Genomic DNA, 19,156 nt, shown 5'->3' on the forward strand with positions numbered 1-19,156 from the left:
GAGATGGAGAGTTGTTTTTGTTTTTTTTGTTTGTTTGTTCCCCCCCCCACCCCATGGGGTTGAATCCAAGGCTGGCTGTACCATAGGATAGGGTTGGAGCACCCTTAGCCTCCATCCAGCACTGTTCAGTCCAGCTGACCCCTCCTCTGACCCTCACACCCTATTTCAAGACAGTTCAAGGAATAAAAAAAACCAAAAACGATGATGTCTCTGAAAAGCAACAGAACAAAACCACCAGAGGAAGAGCAGAGCTGGGCTGGGGTCCATACAGCTCTGCACAGCCTGAGAAGAGCCTTCTCCCTGCTTGCCCCCCTCCAGCCTGGCCTGCACACCCCCCTGGTCACAGGCATGACACAGAGGACAAAGACCTGTAGGTTCAGGGCACCTTTCCTACCGTGCACCCAGCCCCCAGGAAGGGGGTGCCTGCTCACATCTCCAAAATCTCAACTTGGCTTAACCAGGGTGGTTTAGGGGGGACTGACCCCCTCCCCCAAAGGAGGGGAGCTGCCAGGTTTTCTCAGCTGGGGAGCAGCATCAGCCCAGCCCCCAGCAAGTTGGCAGCACAGTATCCTCACCAGTCCCATCCCAGCAAGCCCCAGCACACCCCAGCACCCCAATACCTCACCCTTCCCAGCCACAGCCACACAGCTTGGGGTGCACATTTATATAAAAAGTAGAGTTTATTGCCATTTCTACCTAGATTTACACAACTGTGTCACCGCTTCCGACGTCAAAAGGGACGTCCCGTCACTTCCCAGAGAGCTGGCCAGGGAAGGTGGGGAGCCCAGGAGCACAGGCTGGCTCCCCCCAACCCAGCAGGCTGGACCACAGCCCCTGTCATGGCTCTGCCCAGCGGTCAGTCCAGATCCTCCCAGCACTGCTGCATGGCTCTGTTACGGTGTATACCAGAGAGCGGTGAATCCATCCCCCTCCTTCGTGCCGCTCACAGTGCTGGCCACCCAGTTACAGCCATTAGCCATTCCAGTCTTGCCTCGAATCCCCCAGCTGTACAGAGATGGGCATGGCTGGCCTAGAGCAGGGCACCCCACAGCCTTGTGGGCACTGCTCATGTGTGTGTTTATACATAGATACGGCTACAGAAGATGCCCAAACTAATAAAACAAGCTTTTTTTTTCCTTGTAATCCCCACACTGATGTGCGTACAGCCATGCACTACACCGCAACTGCCACCACCGATGCTGCTCAGAGTCAGGTTTGGGTTCGAGCACGCTCCTGGGTGGCTAGCGGGACAAATCTGCATCGCTCACTAAACAACGGTCTTCCTCCAACGTCAGGCTTTGCCAGAAAGAGACACCCCCCCCTGCACAGTGCAGCAAAGGCATAGGACTCAGCATGCGCTCCTCCAACCGTGGATTCCCATTAAAGTGCCAAAGGCCACCTGGCACTGCCAGGGTGTTGCAGATGCCCAGGTTTCAACAGAGCCTGGGATGGGCGGGCCACAGATTTACTCCTGGCACACGGCAGGTGGTTGGATGGGGAGTGGTCAGCTGCCCGCATCTCCCTCGCAGAAGAGCATCCTCGTGCAGGAGACGGCCACTGGCTCTGCTGGCTGGCCAGGTTTGCCCAGGGGGAGGCACGGCTCAGCGCCGGGGTCTGGCAGTCCTTCGTGTGAGATGAAGGCAGAAACGATTTTGCAGGAGATTAAGTAGAAAGAGTTCTGTGGCTCTGCCCACCCCGAGGACAGAGCCACCTTACACCGCAGAGCCCCCTGAGTGCTGGGCTGGGGCAGCTGCCCCGGGGCTCTGCTCCTCTGTGCACAGGACCTCTGCAGGGAGCCGGGACTGGAACTTCTCCAGCTGCTCAGGGCTGGCGAGGGTCTTCAGGAGGCTGTTTTCACGCTCCAGCTGGGAGTTTTTCTCCAACAGTTCTTTGATTTGCTCTTTCAGGACCTCCACTTCCTCCCGCACTGCATACATCAGGTGATTTTTCACAAGATCCTGCAAAAGGCCCATTGAAGAGACTGATCACTCAACAGTTACACCTTGGGGGTTGCTCCCACCCTGCCCCGCAAAGCTCTGCCCCCAGCCACCCACCAAGTGCCACAAAGGCTTTTCCCAAAGGCCTCCCCTCCCCACACCACCCTTGGCACCCTGGCCAGGGCTCGGTGCTCACCAGTGTAGCCCCCCTAGGCCAGCATCCACAGCATCCCTCAGGTCCCCAATCTCCCAGGTCTTGCTGCCTCCGGAGGCACTCTCCAACGCCCGCCCGCCCCCTCCCCCCCCGGGGTCTGGCAGGCTGCAGTTCCCTACCACCCATGCGACCTGGCTTGGTGTCCCCCCCGCCCCATCCCCAGAGGGTCCTTCCCAGGTTCCCCCCTCGGCAGACTCCCTGCGCACTGCGGTGCTGCCGGAGCCAATGAGCTCAGCCAGCTGCGGCGGGCAGACAAAGGAGCTGCTCTGTTCCGCAACGGGCTGGAGAGCGGGGACTCCCCGCTCCGGGCTCAGCACCCACCCGGGGAGTGGGGAGCCCCCCCCAAGCAAAAGCACCCAGGGAGGAGTCAGGGAGGAAGGTCCGCGGTGGGGGGAGCAGCACTGCGGCTCACCATTGCCTGCTCGATCTTGTTGTCGATGGCCACCACGCTGGCTCCGGAGGCGCTGGAAGAGAGCGGAGAGGCTGGGCGTTAGCAGCGAGCCCCCGGGCACCCCCTCCCCGGGGAATTCATGCACCGGGACACCCCCTACCCCGGGCCGCAATGCAGCGGGGCTTCCCCCTTCACCAGGGATCAATGCATCAGTCCCCCGTCCCCCCCCGCCCCACAGGAACAATGCACCTGCCCCCCCCCCCCCCGGCTCCGCAGGGGCAATGCAGCGGGTTCTCCCGGGGCACCGAGACGCCCCTTCACCCGGGACAACGGGCCGGCCCGGCCCGGGCCATGGCAGAAAACGGCGGGGCAGACCGCGGCCGGTACCGGGGCTGCCCCTACCTGTTGTCGAGCTTCACGGAGACCACGTCCCCCCCCAGCAGGGAGGAGAAAAAGGAGATGGAGAAGTTGTGGAGCTGGTAGACAGCCACCTCCATGGGGGACTGGTACATGCCGGTGCTCATGGCTGCGGAGAGCGTCGCAAGCAGACGAGCGAGAGCTGAACGCACTGCAGCTCCCCCCGCGCCGCCCCCGCTTATATGGGCGGTGTCCGCCCCGTCGGGCGGGGCCAGCGCGGCCGGGCCGGCCCCGCGTCCCGCAACGCCGCTCCCGGGGCTGCTGCGGGTGCTACAGCACCCCTACCCCCGGCACGGCACCCTCGCACCCCGGCACGGCACCTCCGCGCCTCCCCAGCTGCAGCCCAGCACAGCACGGCCCCTTCCCAGTCCAGAACCCCTGCCCCCCAGCGCCGTGTCCTCGCGACTCTGCACTCCTAATCTGTACACCCACGCCTGCACCCCTCGTCTTCTGCAACAAGAGTCGAGTCTTGGCACCCCATCCCTTCTTGGCACCCCATCCCTCCTCAGCACCCATCCCTCCACCCCACATTCCTCCGCAGGCCTCAGCACTCCCTTTCTGTGCTTCCCACATACAACCGGGATGGGGGTTCAGCTGAGGGGGAACGACACACACCTGCTTGGGGGACTGGGAAAAGGAGGAAACCTGCTTTGCATTTGGGGGGTGCACGCCTGCAGGTCTCCCCGCGCAGCAGGGCCCGCCGCGGCTGCAAAGGCGGGGGGGGGGGGTGACAGAAGGAAAAGGGGCAGCCACGGGCGTGCAAAGCAAAACCGGGAGTACAAGCCAGAAACGGGAGTGGAAAAACAACACGGGCGCGCAAAACAAGACCCGGAGTGCAAAACAAAACCGGACCGCAAAACAAAAACGGGAGTGGAAAAACAAAACCGGCGTGCAAAACAAACCCCGGGCTGCAAAACAAGACCGGGGCCAGCCGCCGGCCCCGCCCCGCCCTTGCATAACCCTCCACCGGACCGCGCTCTGCCCGGGAGGGGCCGCCGCCCCGCGGCCAGGGCCGGCACTGCAGCGGGGCCGGGGGCCGGGGCCGGGGCCGGGCCCCGGCTGCCCCCCCCAGCTGCGCGCGGAGGGAGCTGGGGCACCCGGGGCTGCTGGGGGGGGGCGCACAGCCGGGGGGCCGGGTGTCCGCTGTGTTTGCGTGTGCACACGCGTGTGCAAGCACCGGGGTCACGCCGGGTCTGCCGCCGCACCCGCAGAGCGACTTGCACATAGAGCGAGCGCGTCTCCGCCGTGGGGCGCAGGCAAGACACCCCCCCCCCCCCAAAACACACCTAGCAACGTGGCGGGGCTGGGGCTGGCATTGCCCACCGTGGGTGCTGCTCCCCCTGTGCTCGGCTGCCCTGCCAGCTCCAGGGCTTATCTCTGCCCTCTGGACCTGCACCGGGTGGGACTTCGCTCAGCACCCGGGCGGTCACCCTGCTGCTGCCCGCTGCCGCTGACCCCGTGGGGCTCATCCTTTGCAAGCCAGGGCAGGGGCTGATGCTGAACGAGACCCTGGCAGGGAGCCCGTGCCACGGCGCAGCGTCTGAGAAAGCATTTAGTGCTGGCAGGGGCACCTGCACCCGAGATGCTGCAGAGGACCCCAAATCCCCTGATCCAGGGAGTGCTGAAGGTGCCCAGCACCTGGCTGGTGGGTGCCAGCGTGGGAAGTGGCCCAAGGAGCCCCAACCAGCGGGTGTGCTGCCGTGCCCGTTCCTCAGGGAGAGGGCTGAGGGTGGGCGGAGGCGTATTTCCCCATCAGAAAGGGAAACTGAGGCACAGTGCAGCATGGCTGCTGCCCAGAGTAAGGCCCTGCCAACTTGTTCCCCAGCAAATCGCACCCCCGCCTCCCAGGGCAGGATGAGGACCACGGTGTCCTGAGCAGCGAAGGGCATGGGCACCCTGTGTGGGCACGTGTGGCACCCATTCGTCCCTCCATCTGGGGGGGGGATGATGCACCCCCCCCCCCCTCATGCCAGCACCAGCCTGGCCCACGCAAAGCTGCTGTGCAGGGCTGAGCAGGGGGCTGGCGCTGCAGAGAGCGAGCAGAGGCTTGTCCCCCCCAGCCACGGGGCTGGCACATGTCCCCCCACCCTGCCCATGGCCAGGCCCTACTCACCAGTCCCTCCTCCTGAAGAGGCTCGGGGAGTATGGCGGCTGGAAGGCCATGCCAGCGCCTGAGACCCCGCTCTGGCCCGTCTGCTCCCCGGCGGCAGCCCAGCGCCCCAGCAGCAATGCCGGTTCTGCCCGCAGACGCGTCCCCCCGGCCTGCCGGGTGGCAGGGACAGCCTGGGTGCCGGCTGCATCCCAGGGCAGCGGGCACGGGGTAAACACATCGGGTAGATGACCTCAGCCCCGCTCAATTGGCCCTTTCAGGGGCCAGCGGGTCAGCGTGCCACCCCGAGCCGCCCGGGTGCCAAGCGGGGAGCAGGTGGCTGCCCCCCTCCACGGGTAGATGAAAGGCGCTCTGTGTGTGCTTGTCCCCAGGGTGGCTGGTGGTGGGCAGGGTGGCAGCCCCCGTGACATGGGGCACAGCTCTGTCCTCTAGGCCAGAAGCCCAGGCCACCCACACTGGGGGTCCCGTGACTCGGTTTCCCCCTGCAGCTCAGGGAAGGTGCCCATCTCACTATGGAGACAGCAGGGGAGAAGGAGAGAGACATTTTCTCTCCCGTGGTTGGGCACATCACTGGTTGTGCCACCTTCTTTCTCCTGCAGAGAGGTGGGCAGCAGCAGGGAGATAGGGTGGGCAGACCCCAGCCTGCCCCTAGCCCTGGCAGCCGTGCCTTGGTTTCCCCACCTCCTCATCTCCTGTGCTACTGCACCCCCAGACCTGGCCCTGCCACCTTCCCAAAGGAAAGCCCTAAATTATTAGTGCCAGGGACCATGGGCTCCAGGACAGACGGACCAGAGCCTGGCTCGTGGCTTTTGCCCCACGGCTCTGGGGTCCCAGGCCCTGCCCAGCCCCTTCCTGACACAGCGCTTGAGCACCAAGAGCTGGTGAAAAGCCGGCGATTTCCGTGGCTGCTGGAGTGAAGTGGGGAAGCGCAGTGGCGTAGTGCTTTGGGAGGAAATCGCTTCAGCTCTGCCACCTCCAATATTTTTCCCATGGAGCTGAGACTATGGCAAAAATAAACAAAAGTAAATCGCTGACTTCCCTGCCGCCCCTCCTGGGGTCTTTCCAAGCCCTGCACAGCCCTGACCAGAGTCATCACTGCTTGGGGCGTGGGCTCCCCAGCTGTGAGGCTTGGAAGGATGCTGCCCTCCTCCATGAGACCCTCAGGGGAGGGACGCTTTTTAGGGATGGAAGTGCAGAAGGCTCTGCTTTCTCTTTCCTTCCTGGCACTTAATTAATGAGGAATCCCAAGGCAGCCTGCCTGGCCAGGGACAGGTCACATTGGGCATGGGGGCTGCCTCCTCTCCCTGGCACAGCCTCAGCAGGGATGCAGCCCACCCCCCTGCAGCCCCTCGCCCACACACCCACTTGGGGGACATGACTTCTGCTGCAGACACCCCTGGACGTGTTGCCGGGTGCACTCAAACATGGGCACACTTTGCAACCCATACATTCACGCACACACGTGCAAGTCCCGCCCTGCAGACACAGGCACACCCACACAGACATGCCCAGCCCCTTTGCATGCTCATGTGCATTTTCTAGCCCACATGGGCCTGCATGCTGCACACAGGTGCACAGCCTGCATGCACATGCATACGCGTGCATCCTGCATGCACACATGCTTCTGCATGCACACCCTACAAACACGTCCCTCCTGCGTGCATGCCGATGCATCCTGCACGTGCACTGCAAATACCTCACCCCCCCACGCACACGTTGCCCTGACTCACGGCTGACGCAGACGTACACCCGTGCATGCACACATGGTGTCGGCACTGTGGTGCGGGGGCAGCTCAGCTGGCCCCACTGCAGTCCAGCTGGCATCTCAGAGGTGGGAGCAGCAGCTCACAGCTCTCTGCTGGGCCCCTGGTTCGGGCTCGGCTCTCATCTGGATGGGAGCCCCCGTGGGCTGTCCAAACACCTCCCACAGCAGCAGAGTCCTGCGTGGGGTTCCAGCTGTGCCCTGAGCGGTGGGGGGCCCTTTCCCAGCCCCCCGTGGCCCCGGCAGACGGCCTTGCTGGGCTGCTGGCCCCACTCCAGCAGGGATGCTGGGATCTGCTTCCTCTCCCACCGCCCCGTGCCCCGCTCCTGGTCCTCTGGGGCCTGGCGGCAGCAGAACAGGATGGTCAACGTCCCCCCTTGCTATTCCTGCACAGCAGGGGGCCATGGACTCGCTGCTACCCTATGGCATCAGAGGCCATGGTGAGGGACGCCTTGGAGCAGGCTAGGTGAGAGGGGCCAGTGTTGCGAGCTGCCTCCCTAGGGCAGCAGCACGGCAGCTCTTGCCTCATGTGTGCAGCCTTGGGAGGTTCATCAGGCAGGGCCCCGGCTCCTGCCTGTGGTTATTTTGGGAACAATAACGGCAGCCATGATACAGTGTAATTGTGACACTAATTGTTGTGCTTTCTGGGGGGAAAAAAACCCCGTGGCTATCATCAAGCAGCTAGGAGAGGTGGTGACACTAGCCGTTCGCTGGTGTCACTGCCAGCAATGGCCCTGCAGGATACCCCAAAGCTGCTAGCAACCCCTCAGCCAGCCCACACACGGCCTGTGCCCTAGCCTGGGAGATGCCAGCCCCGATCACCAGGTGACATTTAGTGACGACCCCCTCCACTGCAACAGGACACGGAGGCATGAACGCAGCTGGGCTGCAGCCCCCGCAGGGCTAAGCCTGGCTGGAGCAAGGGATGACATGGAGCAGGATGATGGGATCATCTCTCTCGCCTCCTGGCACCCCACACCTGCACTGTGTTGTGGGTCAGGGGACACAGCCCCATCCCCACGGCCCCAGGGACAAGATGTGCTATTGCGCTGAGCCTCCTGCATTGAACTCGTGCCAGGCACTGCGGTGCCACATGCCAAAGGATGCCCTTGCCCTGTCAGCTGCTGGTGGGAGCTGGAGGAATGGCCTGTGCTGCCGGAGCAGTGCTGGCTCCTCAGCCTCCGCTCTCCCCCAGCTCCAGGCCGTTCTCGCTGCTCTGTGGCAGTGTTCCTGGCTTGCTCTCTCCCAAGGACTCAGCTCAATGGGAGGAAGGCCCTTCAGAGGGTCTGAGGCGTGGGAAATGTTTATTGCCTGGCCTTAGAGACACTGGAGAGCAACACGGGAAAGGCGCAGAGCCAAAGCTGCCCAGGCTGCTCCACAGAGCCAGATCTCCAGCTCAAAGGGTCAGAGCAGAGGGGGAGAGGAAAAGCCACTGCTTGCAAACACGCAGCTAAGAAAACTCTGCCTTTCACAGCCTGAAATCCTGCAGCTGTGGCTGTGCCAGCCAAGGGGACTAGGGATGCCAGCGCCAGGGCCAGCCGTGCCCATCAGGAGCTGAAGGAGGGGTGGCCAGGGACATTGGTGATGGCTGGGGCTTGTGAGAGCCCATGGTGGGAAGGACTGGGTGTGGGACAGGTCTGCGGAGCCCCCAGTCTTGCCCCACAGCCCTATCCTGGTGCTGGAGAGGTAGAAGTAATGTCAGGGGGCTGCCCACAAGCACGCAGGAAGCTGTGTCACCTGCTGTCCCACTCCGCAGTCTCACTTGCAGCATCCCAAACTGCGCCTGCCTGCCTTGCAGCACAGGAGCACACCAGTGAGGCTGCTGGAGCACACCAGTTGGCCAGCTCTTGGTTTCCTCATCCTAAAGATGTCCTGGCCGAGCTGTTTACTGCAGACTTGGCACTACCCCCGGCTCAGCCGGTGCCTTCCAGGGGCTGCGTGGGACCTGTGGCAGCCCCACGCATCCAGGAGCCCTGCGACATGGGGACCTGGTTCATGCCCATCAGAGACTTGGAGTGCTCATAAATCCCTCAACCCAGGGCACATGCTGCTCCAGAGCAGAGGGCAACCCCTCCCAGGTACATCTGTAAGTGCCTGGGCAGGTATGCAAGCCCCTGCCTGCAGAGCCAGTGCTGCTGGCCTTGCTAGACCTAGTCCCAGTCCCAGGGGACACCAGAACAACGGGGAGAGCTGCGCAGGGCAGTCAAGGCCTTTGCAATGCCGAGGAAGCTCAGGGAGGGTTTGCAATCGGGGAAGGCCGATGGGGAACCTGTCCTCCCCTCCCTTCACCACCGACCGACACAAGCAGAGCAAGCTCCTGTGGGTGGGGGACACGGCTAAGGTTAACCCCTCTGCTGGGCAGCAGGGCACAGGCAGGGATTGCAGCACGGGGACTCCTCCAACCTGTTGAGCTGGAGGCACTGTGGGGCGGGAGGAGGGAGCCCTGGCAGGCTCCCATGTCCAGCTGTTGGGCTGCCTGCTTCCTCTGATAAAGGTACTTGGCTGTACTCCCAGTTCTGTTTTTTCTGGCATGCGAGTGCACACCCCAGAGCCGGCCTGCTGAGAGCTGCAATTTTTCTTGCTTTAACTTTGTCACCGGCCCCCATTCTTCCTCCCGTGCCCCCCAGCCAGTGCACCCCAGTAGCAGCTGCCCCCCAGCAGTGGTGTCAGGAGGGGAGGTCAGAGATGACCCGGCTCCGGCAGACCTCTCCCCGCGGCGCTGTACATTGGAAGCCCCCAAAGCCACGGCTTCCCCAGGCATGCTGGGGTAGGAGGGGAAGAGGAAAAAGGGCTGATCTGCTTATTAGCAGCCCTGGACCATGCTGCCCAAACTCCTGCCTTGCCTGCGTTTGTCAACACCAGCCCCACGCTGCTGCCTGCACAGCTCGGGCCGCCCCAGTGGGCGCCCTGCCAGGGGCCGTGCTGCAAACCTCAACACCCCGCTGCTCCCCTGCTCACACCCGGCCCGTACAGGGTCCCACAACCGCAGCGTGCCGGGGGGGGTAGGCTGTCAGGTATGGCACAGCCCAGCAAAAACCCTGTAGCGTTCCCACTAGCATCGTGCCTGGCTGCGGGGCTGGGGGGGAGTGAGCACAGCCAGCCCCTGGCCACACTCCCTGCCGCCTGTGGGTCAGGGATGCCCAGCCCCAGGCAGAATGGGCGGACTGAACCCTCAGCAGAGTTCTCATCCACAAATCTGTCCGCAGAGCAAGCATTTCACACCCACGGGCCCTGTGGGGTGGAGTCCCATAACTGAACTCCGTGTTACCTCCCTTGGTTAGCCGTGCCCTGCCCCGCAGGTCTCCTGCCAGCCCAGGCTGTGAACTTCAGGCCTGTCCTCATTTCGTAGCCCACTGTATCATCTTGGACGGTCCCAGCTGGATCACCCCCAGATCCTGGCTGCCCTTCTCTGGTCCGGTTTCAGGGAACCAGGGCCAGAACGGAGGTGGCTGTGATGCTGAAGGGACCCCCTGCAGCACCAGGGCCATGGGGTGCCCTCGAACCCCAGAGCATGCAGCGGGCAGGGGGCTGCCAGCCTGGGCTCTTCCCTCCCCTCGCCCCTCACTGGCGCAGAGCTGGCTTTTCTGGAGATCCCCAGCCCAAGAGAGGAACCCCAAGGCAGGGCCTTCGGCATCTGCCGAAAGAAATCCCAGGCCAGTTTTCAGGCAGGGGCGGGCGCTCCGGAGCCACGCTTGGCGCTGGCAGCTACTGCTGCCCTGCGGCGTGCGGGAGCGCCTGGCTCACTAATTGGAAGGCAGCTCTTATATAATGAGAGGACAGAGGCTGGGAAGCTGCGAGAGAGCAGCGCATCGGCACCCTGTGCGACCAAAAGCTGCTCTTCCAGCCCAGACTAACCCACGTTCAAGGAAACCCTTGAATCCTGCACCTTCCCCTTTCAAAGGTGCCTGAGCTTTGCATTCTCCTGCCTGGCCTGATGGGGATGCTCGGGGGGAGCACCGGCAGCCCCTCAATGCCCCTTCCCCAGGGTCAAACCGGGTGGACCCAGTACGGGGGTGCGAAGCCAGGCCAGACGCAAGTCAGTGGGGATCAGAAGTGGGAGAGGAGCTGAGCTCTGCCGGCGTGTGAGCCAGCCACCCCGCAGGAGGTCAGGCAAGGACGCACGCTGGGGCTGCACAGTTTCAGCAGAGACGGTTATTAATACCCCGCCTGGCCTTTGCAAAGAATCCCGGGCATTTCGAACTGGGGACGCTTCGTTAAAACCCTTCCCTCGCTGACATTTCAGAACAATAACAACATGAAAGACAATAAGCTGCTGGCGGGACACATACCTGCAATGCTGCTGTGGCTCTCCGTGTGCCCGGCCTTTGCTGCCAGCTGTCACCTGGCTCGTGCCAACCCTTGGGGACGACGTAAAACCATTCCCTGCCTCCAGACCACCTGGAGCAGTCCTGCTCTTGTCATGGGGGGATCGCTGGGATGGTTTCACTTGGGGCCAAGGGGATATCTTGTCCTGCCCTGTGGCATCGGCCACTGTGCTGCCCACCTGGGCAGGGCTGCCATCCCCAGGGCAGTTGCAGGCAGGGGGTGGCGAGGACTGGATCACACCCTAACGCCAGGGCCAGGGGTCAGCAGGACAGGGAGGGGACCAGGGCTTCTGCTCTGCCACCAGAGCCATTCTGAAGCAAAAGTCCCTCAAATATATATATAACTCTAAGCACACAGACAGAGGATGACAAACTCCTGTCCCAAAGCCAGCAATGCACAGCACCTGGATAAATATAACTCAGAGCTCATCGGCAAAGCGTGGCTTCAGGACAGGTTGCAGCCTTTAACACCTCTCGAGCCCTCACCCCCCTGCCACACACCCTGAGGTATCCTCTGCCCTCTGCAAATGGGGTCTCAGTCACTTCCCAAGGGCAGGATCTGCCCGGACCCACTCTCCCCTTGACAGACGCCTTATGGTGCATATAGACAGGCTGCGGTCACATCCCCTGTGTGTACACGCAGCTGCCAGTCTCTGCCGACATGTGCCCTGAACCCCTCAGTCCCACGCAGGTCACGGTGCTCCCCCAAAGTAAAGGGTCGGCTTTAACCTTCTCTGTGCTGGGAGGTGGCTGGAGAGGTGGTGTCGGGTCGCAGCACAGAGCATGCCAGTGGCATGGCGTGCCTGCAAAGGCGTTGTCCACAGCACTGACGTCTGTGCCGTGTGCCCGGTGGGAGCTGAGGTGCCAGCTGGGCTGTAAAAGGCTTCCCCTGTGTCTCAGCCCCAGCCCCAACTTACAGCTGAGCTCAGCAGTACCTGCCTCAGCACCATCCAGGATCAGGCCATGTACGTGTCACCAGAGAAGGGGGAAGTGTGATGCTGGAGTGGGGGGCATGATACTGGGACCAGGGCAGACCCCTGTAGCCTGCTCCAGCTCCAACCTCTTCCACACCTGAAGTTCAAAGCTTGAAATAAATCCCGCCAGCATTTTCCCCATGAGGCCGTGCTGCCCGTCCCTGCCTGTCCTTGGAACACCTACACCCTACCTGCTCAGAGCTGGGTGCGTGCCCTGGCAGACAGGCAGCGCCTGAGCGTCCGCAGGAGGATCTGAGGTGACAGGTTTCTGTGCAGCTGGTGTTGGCGTCACTAGACTTCGGCTCAGCTGTGCCAGGCCCCCGTGGCCAGGGGCAAATTGTTTCATCCTGAGGGGCTGGAGGGGCAGAGCACAGCTCTCCTGTGCTCCAGGGCATGTTGGGGAATCTCCTTGCTGGAGGGAGCTGGGTCTCGCAGAAGCAGGCAAGGGACGGGAATGGTGCATGGTGCACGGTGCAGCACATGCTGCCGCCAGCCCTGCTGAGCCATGCCGAGCACGGTGTGCTGCAGCTGAGCCCAGTGCTGCTGGGCTTCCCTGGCCAGGAGCTCCTGCAAGCCTGACCTGCAGGGATATCGCCCCAAAGCCTGCTGGGTCATGGGGCAGGGGTCCCAGGGTGGTGGGATGCCCATGATGGAAACCAAGGCAGGCACAGGAGGCTGGCTGCCTGGCATCTTCCAGACGGTGGGAGGATTTGGGCACGCCAAGGTCAGCTACTCCCTGGAGTGCAAGCTACTCTTGCTGCTAAAACAAAAGCTCCCCAGCATCTCAGCGGTCCGCAGTGCTCGGCAAACCATGCTACGAGACACGGGTCAGGCCACGTGCAGCTCTGTCCCACGAGAGCAAAGCAAACAAATACCCGGTGCACCGGTCCCAAGCGGGAAGGGTGGCTCCCACAGCCCCCTCCCCGGGCAGACCTGCCCCGCGGGGCCAGGGACGGCAGAGCGGCCGGCGGGACGGCTCTTCGGTCTCACACCCACACCTCTCTCACGGTCACACGTGCTCCTGCGCGCGGCCCCTCTCCCCGTCAATGCCTCCTTGTTGCTCCAGCCCACTCGGCCAGCAGGAATGCGCTCCCTGGCCCCGCCGCCCCGGGATGCCCTTTACGCCCTGGCTCTGTCTCCTCCCTCCCGCATCACTGCTGCAAAGTGACACCCGATGGACGGGAACAAATGGTGCCGTGCCACAAACGCCACCCTGGCACCGCTGCCTGGGCAGTTCCTGCTCGCCAGCCTGACCTTATGGTGGGAAAGGTGGTGTTGCCCGGCTTCTCCCACCCTGATTCATCCTTCCCCCAGCCTCTCGGTGCAGCACAGCGCTTGCCTGCCTCCCTGCAATTCCCTTGGCTTGCCCAGGACCCAGGGGAAGGTGGCCCCCAGCCCCTTTCATGGGTCAGACCAAAGGGTGGGTCATTGCCCACCCTGTTCGGCAGAGCAGCAGCTCCCACAGTGCCTGGGAAGGGTCCGGATGGGCAGAGATGTACCCTTGCTGCCCAGAGCAGGACGGGGCATGGACTGGCCAGGCTGCCGGATCTTATCCAGGAAAGGCTGGGCAAGGAGAGCTGGCATGGGCTGGTTGATGTGGGCGAGCAGGTTGGCACATAGCTCCTCTTCCCACCCCAGAGCCAGGCGGGGCCCTGCTTGAATCACATGCCAGTACGCACCCCTGAGGGTGCTGCTCTCCCCCGGCAGTGCTGACCCCCTCCCACGCTGCCGGCTCCCCTCAGCCCCCCCAGTCCCAGGAAAGGTGCCACACAGTCACGGGGCTGCTCTCCCCGGCCGACATCTGGCCAGGCTCAGGATCGCACCTGGGTCTTGGAGAGCAATCCTGGGGTAACGCTGGCATCGTGGAGGGATGGCGGAGACCTTTCTGCCCACCGCACTGGCATGTGTGGGGAGGAGATGTGTCACCCAGCCAGCATGGTGGTAGCTGGCCTCCCTATACCTGGTGTTTCCATGTGAGCTTGGCCCCTTGGCACTGCCCAGGCCTCCTTGGAGAGCAGTTCATGATGCCCCATGTGAGGAGGACACAGAGGGGAGAAGCCCTTTTTGAATGGGATCCCACGCACTCCCTGAGCAGGAGGAGTCAGCCCTGTAGGCAATAGGTCCAGAGCATCCCTACCTTGTGCATCCCTCACAGCATCCCTGCAGCGAGCAAAGAGCATGGATAGACCAGCAGGGATCACCCAGCCAGGGGGAAACCCCCAGAGACAGGCTGGAAATGCTCAGTGTAGGTTGTCCCAGAACCCCAGCACTGATCTGACTCTGGCTTGCAGAGCCCAGGGCTTGATTCAGCATGGGCTGAAGTGTCTCCAGCAGCCCCAGAGCCAGACTCAGACTCCAGATGCAGCTGCTTCGTCCTTCCATGCTGCGCTGGACTTCGGCCACGCACGAGCATGTGCATCCACGCGACCTCCCCCTCCTCCTGTGCCAGCGTAGGAGGACATCAGCTAAAACAAGGGGCACAAACCTGCTCGGGTTCCCCAGTGCCAGCAGCAAGGGTGCCCTTATCAGGCCTGTTATCGGGGTGTTCCTCTGGCACCCACAATCCCCTGCTTTGTATGCTATCACCTCTTGGGTATCTTGGCTCATTCCCCAGGAGGAGAAAGTTCAGGCTGGAGCAAAACAACAGCAAACACAGGTGTGGGCACACCTGCCTCCAGTGCCCGGGGCTGTGCCCCCCAGCTCCCACAGGCTGTGCCACCCAGGGGCAAAGGGGGATCACCCAAGCAGCCTCCAGACCAGGCTGGCAGCAGGATGCTTGGAAGCAGGCTGTGATGGAGGGACACCACAGCTTCGCATCACGCTATGGCACAGCCTGTCATAAAAGGGAATGCCCGGAGCTTCTTGGGACACCACACACACCAGGGCATGGAGGACAGGCTTGGGCCTTGCAGCGAGGGGCACAGATGGGGAGAAACCCCTGTCGCCTGGCACCTCCACTTGCTCCCCACCTCAGCAGAGCGGACCGATGCTCGTCGGGAGCACTGTGGGTCCTGCCCCAGCAGGGACAAGTTCAAAAGCAACAAGCTATGCCCACATTGCCCGCCTCTCGCCCACGGGCACTGTCACTGCCTCTCCAGGAGAGCAGTCTGGATGCTTGACTCTGACACCCAGCCCCGACAGCCTGCGCTGGGGACGGTGTCTCGCTTCCCCTCTCCACCCGTGATGCCAACTGGCTGCAGCCGCCTGGGGCAAAGGGAAACCTCTTGCTCCTGTTTCCCTCCCGGCTGGGTAGGTTCGCTGCTCGCCGTGCAGCTGGGAGCCCGGGCCGGGTGCCGGGTGCCTTGGCGGGCATCCCAGCTCCTCCTTTCCCACCTGAGCGGCAGCTCGGCGTTATGTAAGTGCAGGAAGAGCGTCTCTGCTGAGGACGGCTCAGAAGGAGCAGCCTGCACAGCATTAGACGCTGGCTGGGACGAGGAGGCGTGCGCGCACCGCCTGGGTGGCTCGCACGCGTGGGGCAGCCACGTGTGAGCCCACTTGCCTCCCCGTGCCGGGTGAGGCGAGCGAAGGGAGGCTCGCACGCCCCTGCACAGCCCAGGAGCACGCCTACAGGTGCATGTGCGTGCAAGAAGGGGAGGGGATGGCGAGGTGTCTGCAAACTTGCGGGTGCTGCTGCGTGCCCCACCTGCGTGCTACCCCACCCACGGCGAAGGAACGAGCCCCAGAGCCGCTGCCTGCCCTGCCAGTCACACAGATGCCTGCCACATAGGCACTGAGGGGCCACATGTGCCCTCAGCCCTGGGAGGGGAGGGATGCGTCCCACCTGCTGAAGCCACAGGCAGCTCTGGGGTGCTCTGGCAGCTCTGCGGCTCCCTGCGGCACCCCCTGGTCCAGCTCGGCTTTCCCAAGGCCGAGCTGGAGAGCCCCGGGCCTGCCAGCCCGCAGCACAGGCTGCTCCCTGTTCTCTCACCAGCTCTCCAGGCTGGCTGGGCACCAGGGCCAGCCCCATCGCAGAGCCGGAGGCACCGGTGCAGGACCTGAGACAGCTCTGTCCCCTCCCGGCCCCTGGGGTCCCCCTTATCAGGGCCGGGGATCCTGCGGGGTGGCAGCCCTCGGGACCCCCCGTTCAGTCTCCTCTGCCCACAGTGCCGGAGCAGGGGAGCAGGGAGGGACCCCCCACTCCTGCCTTACCTGGCCTTGGCATAAAGCCCAGCCCTCTGGCAAGTGGATGGGGCCAGCCCTGACGCAGCATGTCCCGCTGCTTGGGTGCAGGCAGCCCCGTCCCAGAGCAGCTCTAGCCAAGAGGGAGCAGCTCGGTCAGGGGCAGAGTCACTTTCCAGGGACGGGAAATACCACCCAGGCCAAATCTGTCTCCACTCAATTTACTCCAGGGAGAGACAGGGAAGCTGCTGAAAGAGCAGGACCTGGCAGCAGGACTCTTGGGCTCCCTACCCAGTTTCTCACTAACTGTAAAGGCGGCTTTTGAGGCAGCATGGCTGTTTCTCAAGTGACAGCTGCCCCTCTCCATGCAGGACTAGGAGGACAACGCCTGTTTGATGCTGGACACTGTCCATGCCCCTGCAGGCAATGTCTGCGTGGATAAGATGTAGCTAGGGAGATGAACACAGAGTCCAGGGGCCAAGACACACAGCTGGAGACTGTTGTCACTGCCTGGACAGACACAGGGCACTAACGGGGGGCACTGCTGACCGTCACCAGGCAGAGCCACCTGGACCTGCACCCAGGGACTGGGCTGGCACCACCCACGGCGGGCAGACTAGGGTCCCTGCCACTGGGCTCCCTCCCAGGCTCATGCTTCTCCCCACCTAGAAATCCCCGCCGCTGCCACCCTACCCGGCTCCAGGGTCATACGGGTCCCCCTGCCCCAGGGTCATACGGGTCCCCCTGCCCCCGCAGCCCAAGGGACTGGAGGCCCCACGTCTTGCCCCCATACTGCCAGCTCCCGAGCACACGGCTGGCCCGGGTCTGGCTCCAGGGGCACCCAGCACACAGGCAGCCCCTCGGCATCCATCGGTGACACCCACCTGTGGAAGAGCAGGAGGATGGAGAGCAGGGTCTGGTCGATGTTCCTGTTGCAGATGCCCTGGTTGAAGAGGTAGCAGGGGTCCCGCACGACGGGCTCCAGCGAGTCCTGGCGCATGATGGAGCTCAGCTTGTCGGTGTTGAGGTTCTTGCGGACCAGCTGCTCCTGCAGCTGCCGGAAGCTGCTGACGGTGGGGCTGCCCAGGTTGTTGTTCTCGCCCCCGGCCCCCTCCTCCAGCCCGCTCCGGTTGGCCAAGTCCAGGCAGCAGCTGCAGCAGTCCAGCCCCACGGGCGACCGGCACTCCTCCACGGGCGACGAGGACATCCCGGGATCCCCCCGCGCGTCGCCACGGCGGCGCAACCGGGGCCGCTCCCGGGGCCGCGGAGGGCGAGCGGCGGCAGGACGCGCCCGGCTGCCGAGCGCCGCGCACGCCCGCCCGCTCGCCCGCCCCGGCTCCGCCGCCCGCCCCGCCCGGCCGCCCGCCCCGGCTCCGCCGCCCGCCCCGGCTCCGCCGCGCTGATTGGTAACGGCGGCCCCGAGCGCACGGGCCGCCTGCCGCCGCACCCCGCCCCGGGCACCCGCCCGCCCCCGGCCGGCCCTGCCCCCGGCACACCCCACGCGTGGGTGCCCGAGGGGCTTTCTGCTCCGCCCCCCGCCCCCGGGCCCCGGCAGCCCTGCGCCAGCCCTCCGGGCCCACCGGGGGGTGCGCGGCCCCCTCCCAGCCTGGCGGCTCGAGGTGGCCCGGGAGAGGGTGGCAAGGGGCGGCAAGGGGCCGCGGTTCTTCCCTCCCCCGGCGGGGACCCCCCCGCCCCGCTGTGTGCCTCCTGGGGGGGAAGCAGGGGGGGCTCAGGGAGGCTGGAGCGCGCCCGCCCGCGGCACCGGCCCCCGGGGCTGCGGCAGGAGCACACCACAAGCCCGTGTGGCTCTGGAGCAGAGGCAGAAGAGGGGGAAAAGGGGAAGAAAAGCCCCCAGGATGGCAGAAAAGCCTGGAGTGACCCGGCACCACGGCTGTGGCAGGGAGCTGCTTCACCCGGAGCAAGAAGGAGGCACAGGTGGAACATGAGCGTGTAGAGCCAGGGCGGCCAAGGTCGCGGGGAGAAGTTCTGACTTGCGTGCAGGGTGCTGGGGGCTCTGGGGTTACGTGAGGGGAACAGGTAATTTCTGCAGACGGGGGACAAGCGACTTCCCTGGCACTCCTGCACCCCGTTGGGAACATCCCTCCCACCAGTGAGCCGCACTGATCTCCGTGGGCTGGCGAAGAGCAGCTGGGGCACATCGTGCTGCCCTGATGGTGCCAGGACACAGGACAAACACGGCAGAGATACAGCGATGGCTGGGCTGTGACACCCGGGACGAGGAACGAGAGGGCACCGAGGTCCCAGCTAAGGAGCACACGCAGAAGCAGGGTGAGAGAGGGCAGATGGCATGCGGGGTGGAAGCTGCGCTGGGCTGCCATCACCGTCCATCAGTGAACCCTCCCTCCGAGCCAGCTGGGAGATCCCTCACCCCTTTGGAGAGGAAAACATCTGGACAAAACAACTGGGAGCTGCTGAAGAAGGGTTGGCCAAGCATCTGAGAGGCAGCCGAGCTGCCCGAGGGAAGGAGCGGGCAGGCTTTTAAAAGCTCACCGCGGGCAGAAGGGGAAGTGAAGGCAGCAGGAGGAATTCTGTATGGAGGAATTGCAAATGGATTGATAGAAGGAGTTGCAGAAAGCAGCAATCAGGAGGACAGCAGAGGGTCTGAAGTGCACAGAATTGATAAGAGATAAACCAGGTCAGAATCCAGCAGGGCAAAACCACCAAAAGCACCAGGACAGCCAGGATCCTGGCAGCAGAGTGGTGCTCGCATGAGATGTTAATAGGGCAGCTAATGCCACTGAAAAAAAGGCGAAAGTGTTCAATAAACATTTCTGTTCCCTATTTGGCAAGAAGGAGGAAGATGCATTCGCATCACATGAGGATGAAGTACTTTCCAGTCCATTAGCAACCAAGGCAGGCACAAGACAATGCCTGCCACAGATAAAC

General features: G+C 63.6%; 1 protein-coding gene across 2 annotated transcripts; it reads right to left on the reverse strand.

Moving 5' to 3' along the window:
- Positions 1 to 661: 661 nt before the first annotated feature.
- On the reverse strand, positions 662 to 17,598 carry TSC22D3 (TSC22 domain family member 3). 2 transcript variants are annotated; one of them, XM_069810757.1, is made up of 3 exons: positions 17,134 to 17,598; positions 2,564 to 2,615; positions 662 to 1,958 (listed from the first exon to the last, which is right to left on the reverse strand). In XM_069810757.1, exons 1-3 carry the CDS (start codon positions 17,454 to 17,456, stop codon positions 1,713 to 1,715), a joined length of 621 nt encoding a protein of 206 aa, XP_069666858.1. In that variant the 5' UTR covers positions 17,457 to 17,598; the 3' UTR covers positions 662 to 1,712. The 2 variants fall into 2 exon arrangements, with proteins under 2 accessions (XP_069666858.1, XP_069666859.1); XM_069810758.1 differs by lacking the exon at positions 17,134 to 17,598 and adding an exon at positions 2,945 to 3,152.
- Positions 17,599 to 19,156: the final 1,558 nt, after the last annotated feature.

This window comes from Haliaeetus albicilla, chromosome 23, assembly GCF_947461875.1.
Source record: "Haliaeetus albicilla chromosome 23, bHalAlb1.1, whole genome shotgun sequence".
Classification (NCBI taxonomy): domain Eukaryota; kingdom Metazoa; phylum Chordata; class Aves; order Accipitriformes; family Accipitridae; genus Haliaeetus; species Haliaeetus albicilla.

What these genes read in the sequence shown, in the direction of transcription:
- TSC22D3 (XM_069810757.1), bottom strand. Translation starts at nt 17,456, where the DNA reads ATGTCCTCGTCGCCCGTGGAGGAGTGCCGGTCGCCCGTGGGGCTGGAC. An exon ending in ATCCTCCTGCTCTTCCACAG is followed by an intron (nt 2,616 to 17,133) that starts GTGGGTGTCACC and finishes GCTCTCTTCCAG; the next exon opens with CGCCTCCGGAGCCAGCGTGG. An exon ending in ACAAGATCGAGCAGGCAATG is followed by an intron (nt 1,959 to 2,563) that starts GTGAGCCGCAGT and finishes GGCCTTTTGCAG; the next exon opens with GATCTTGTGAAAAATCACCT.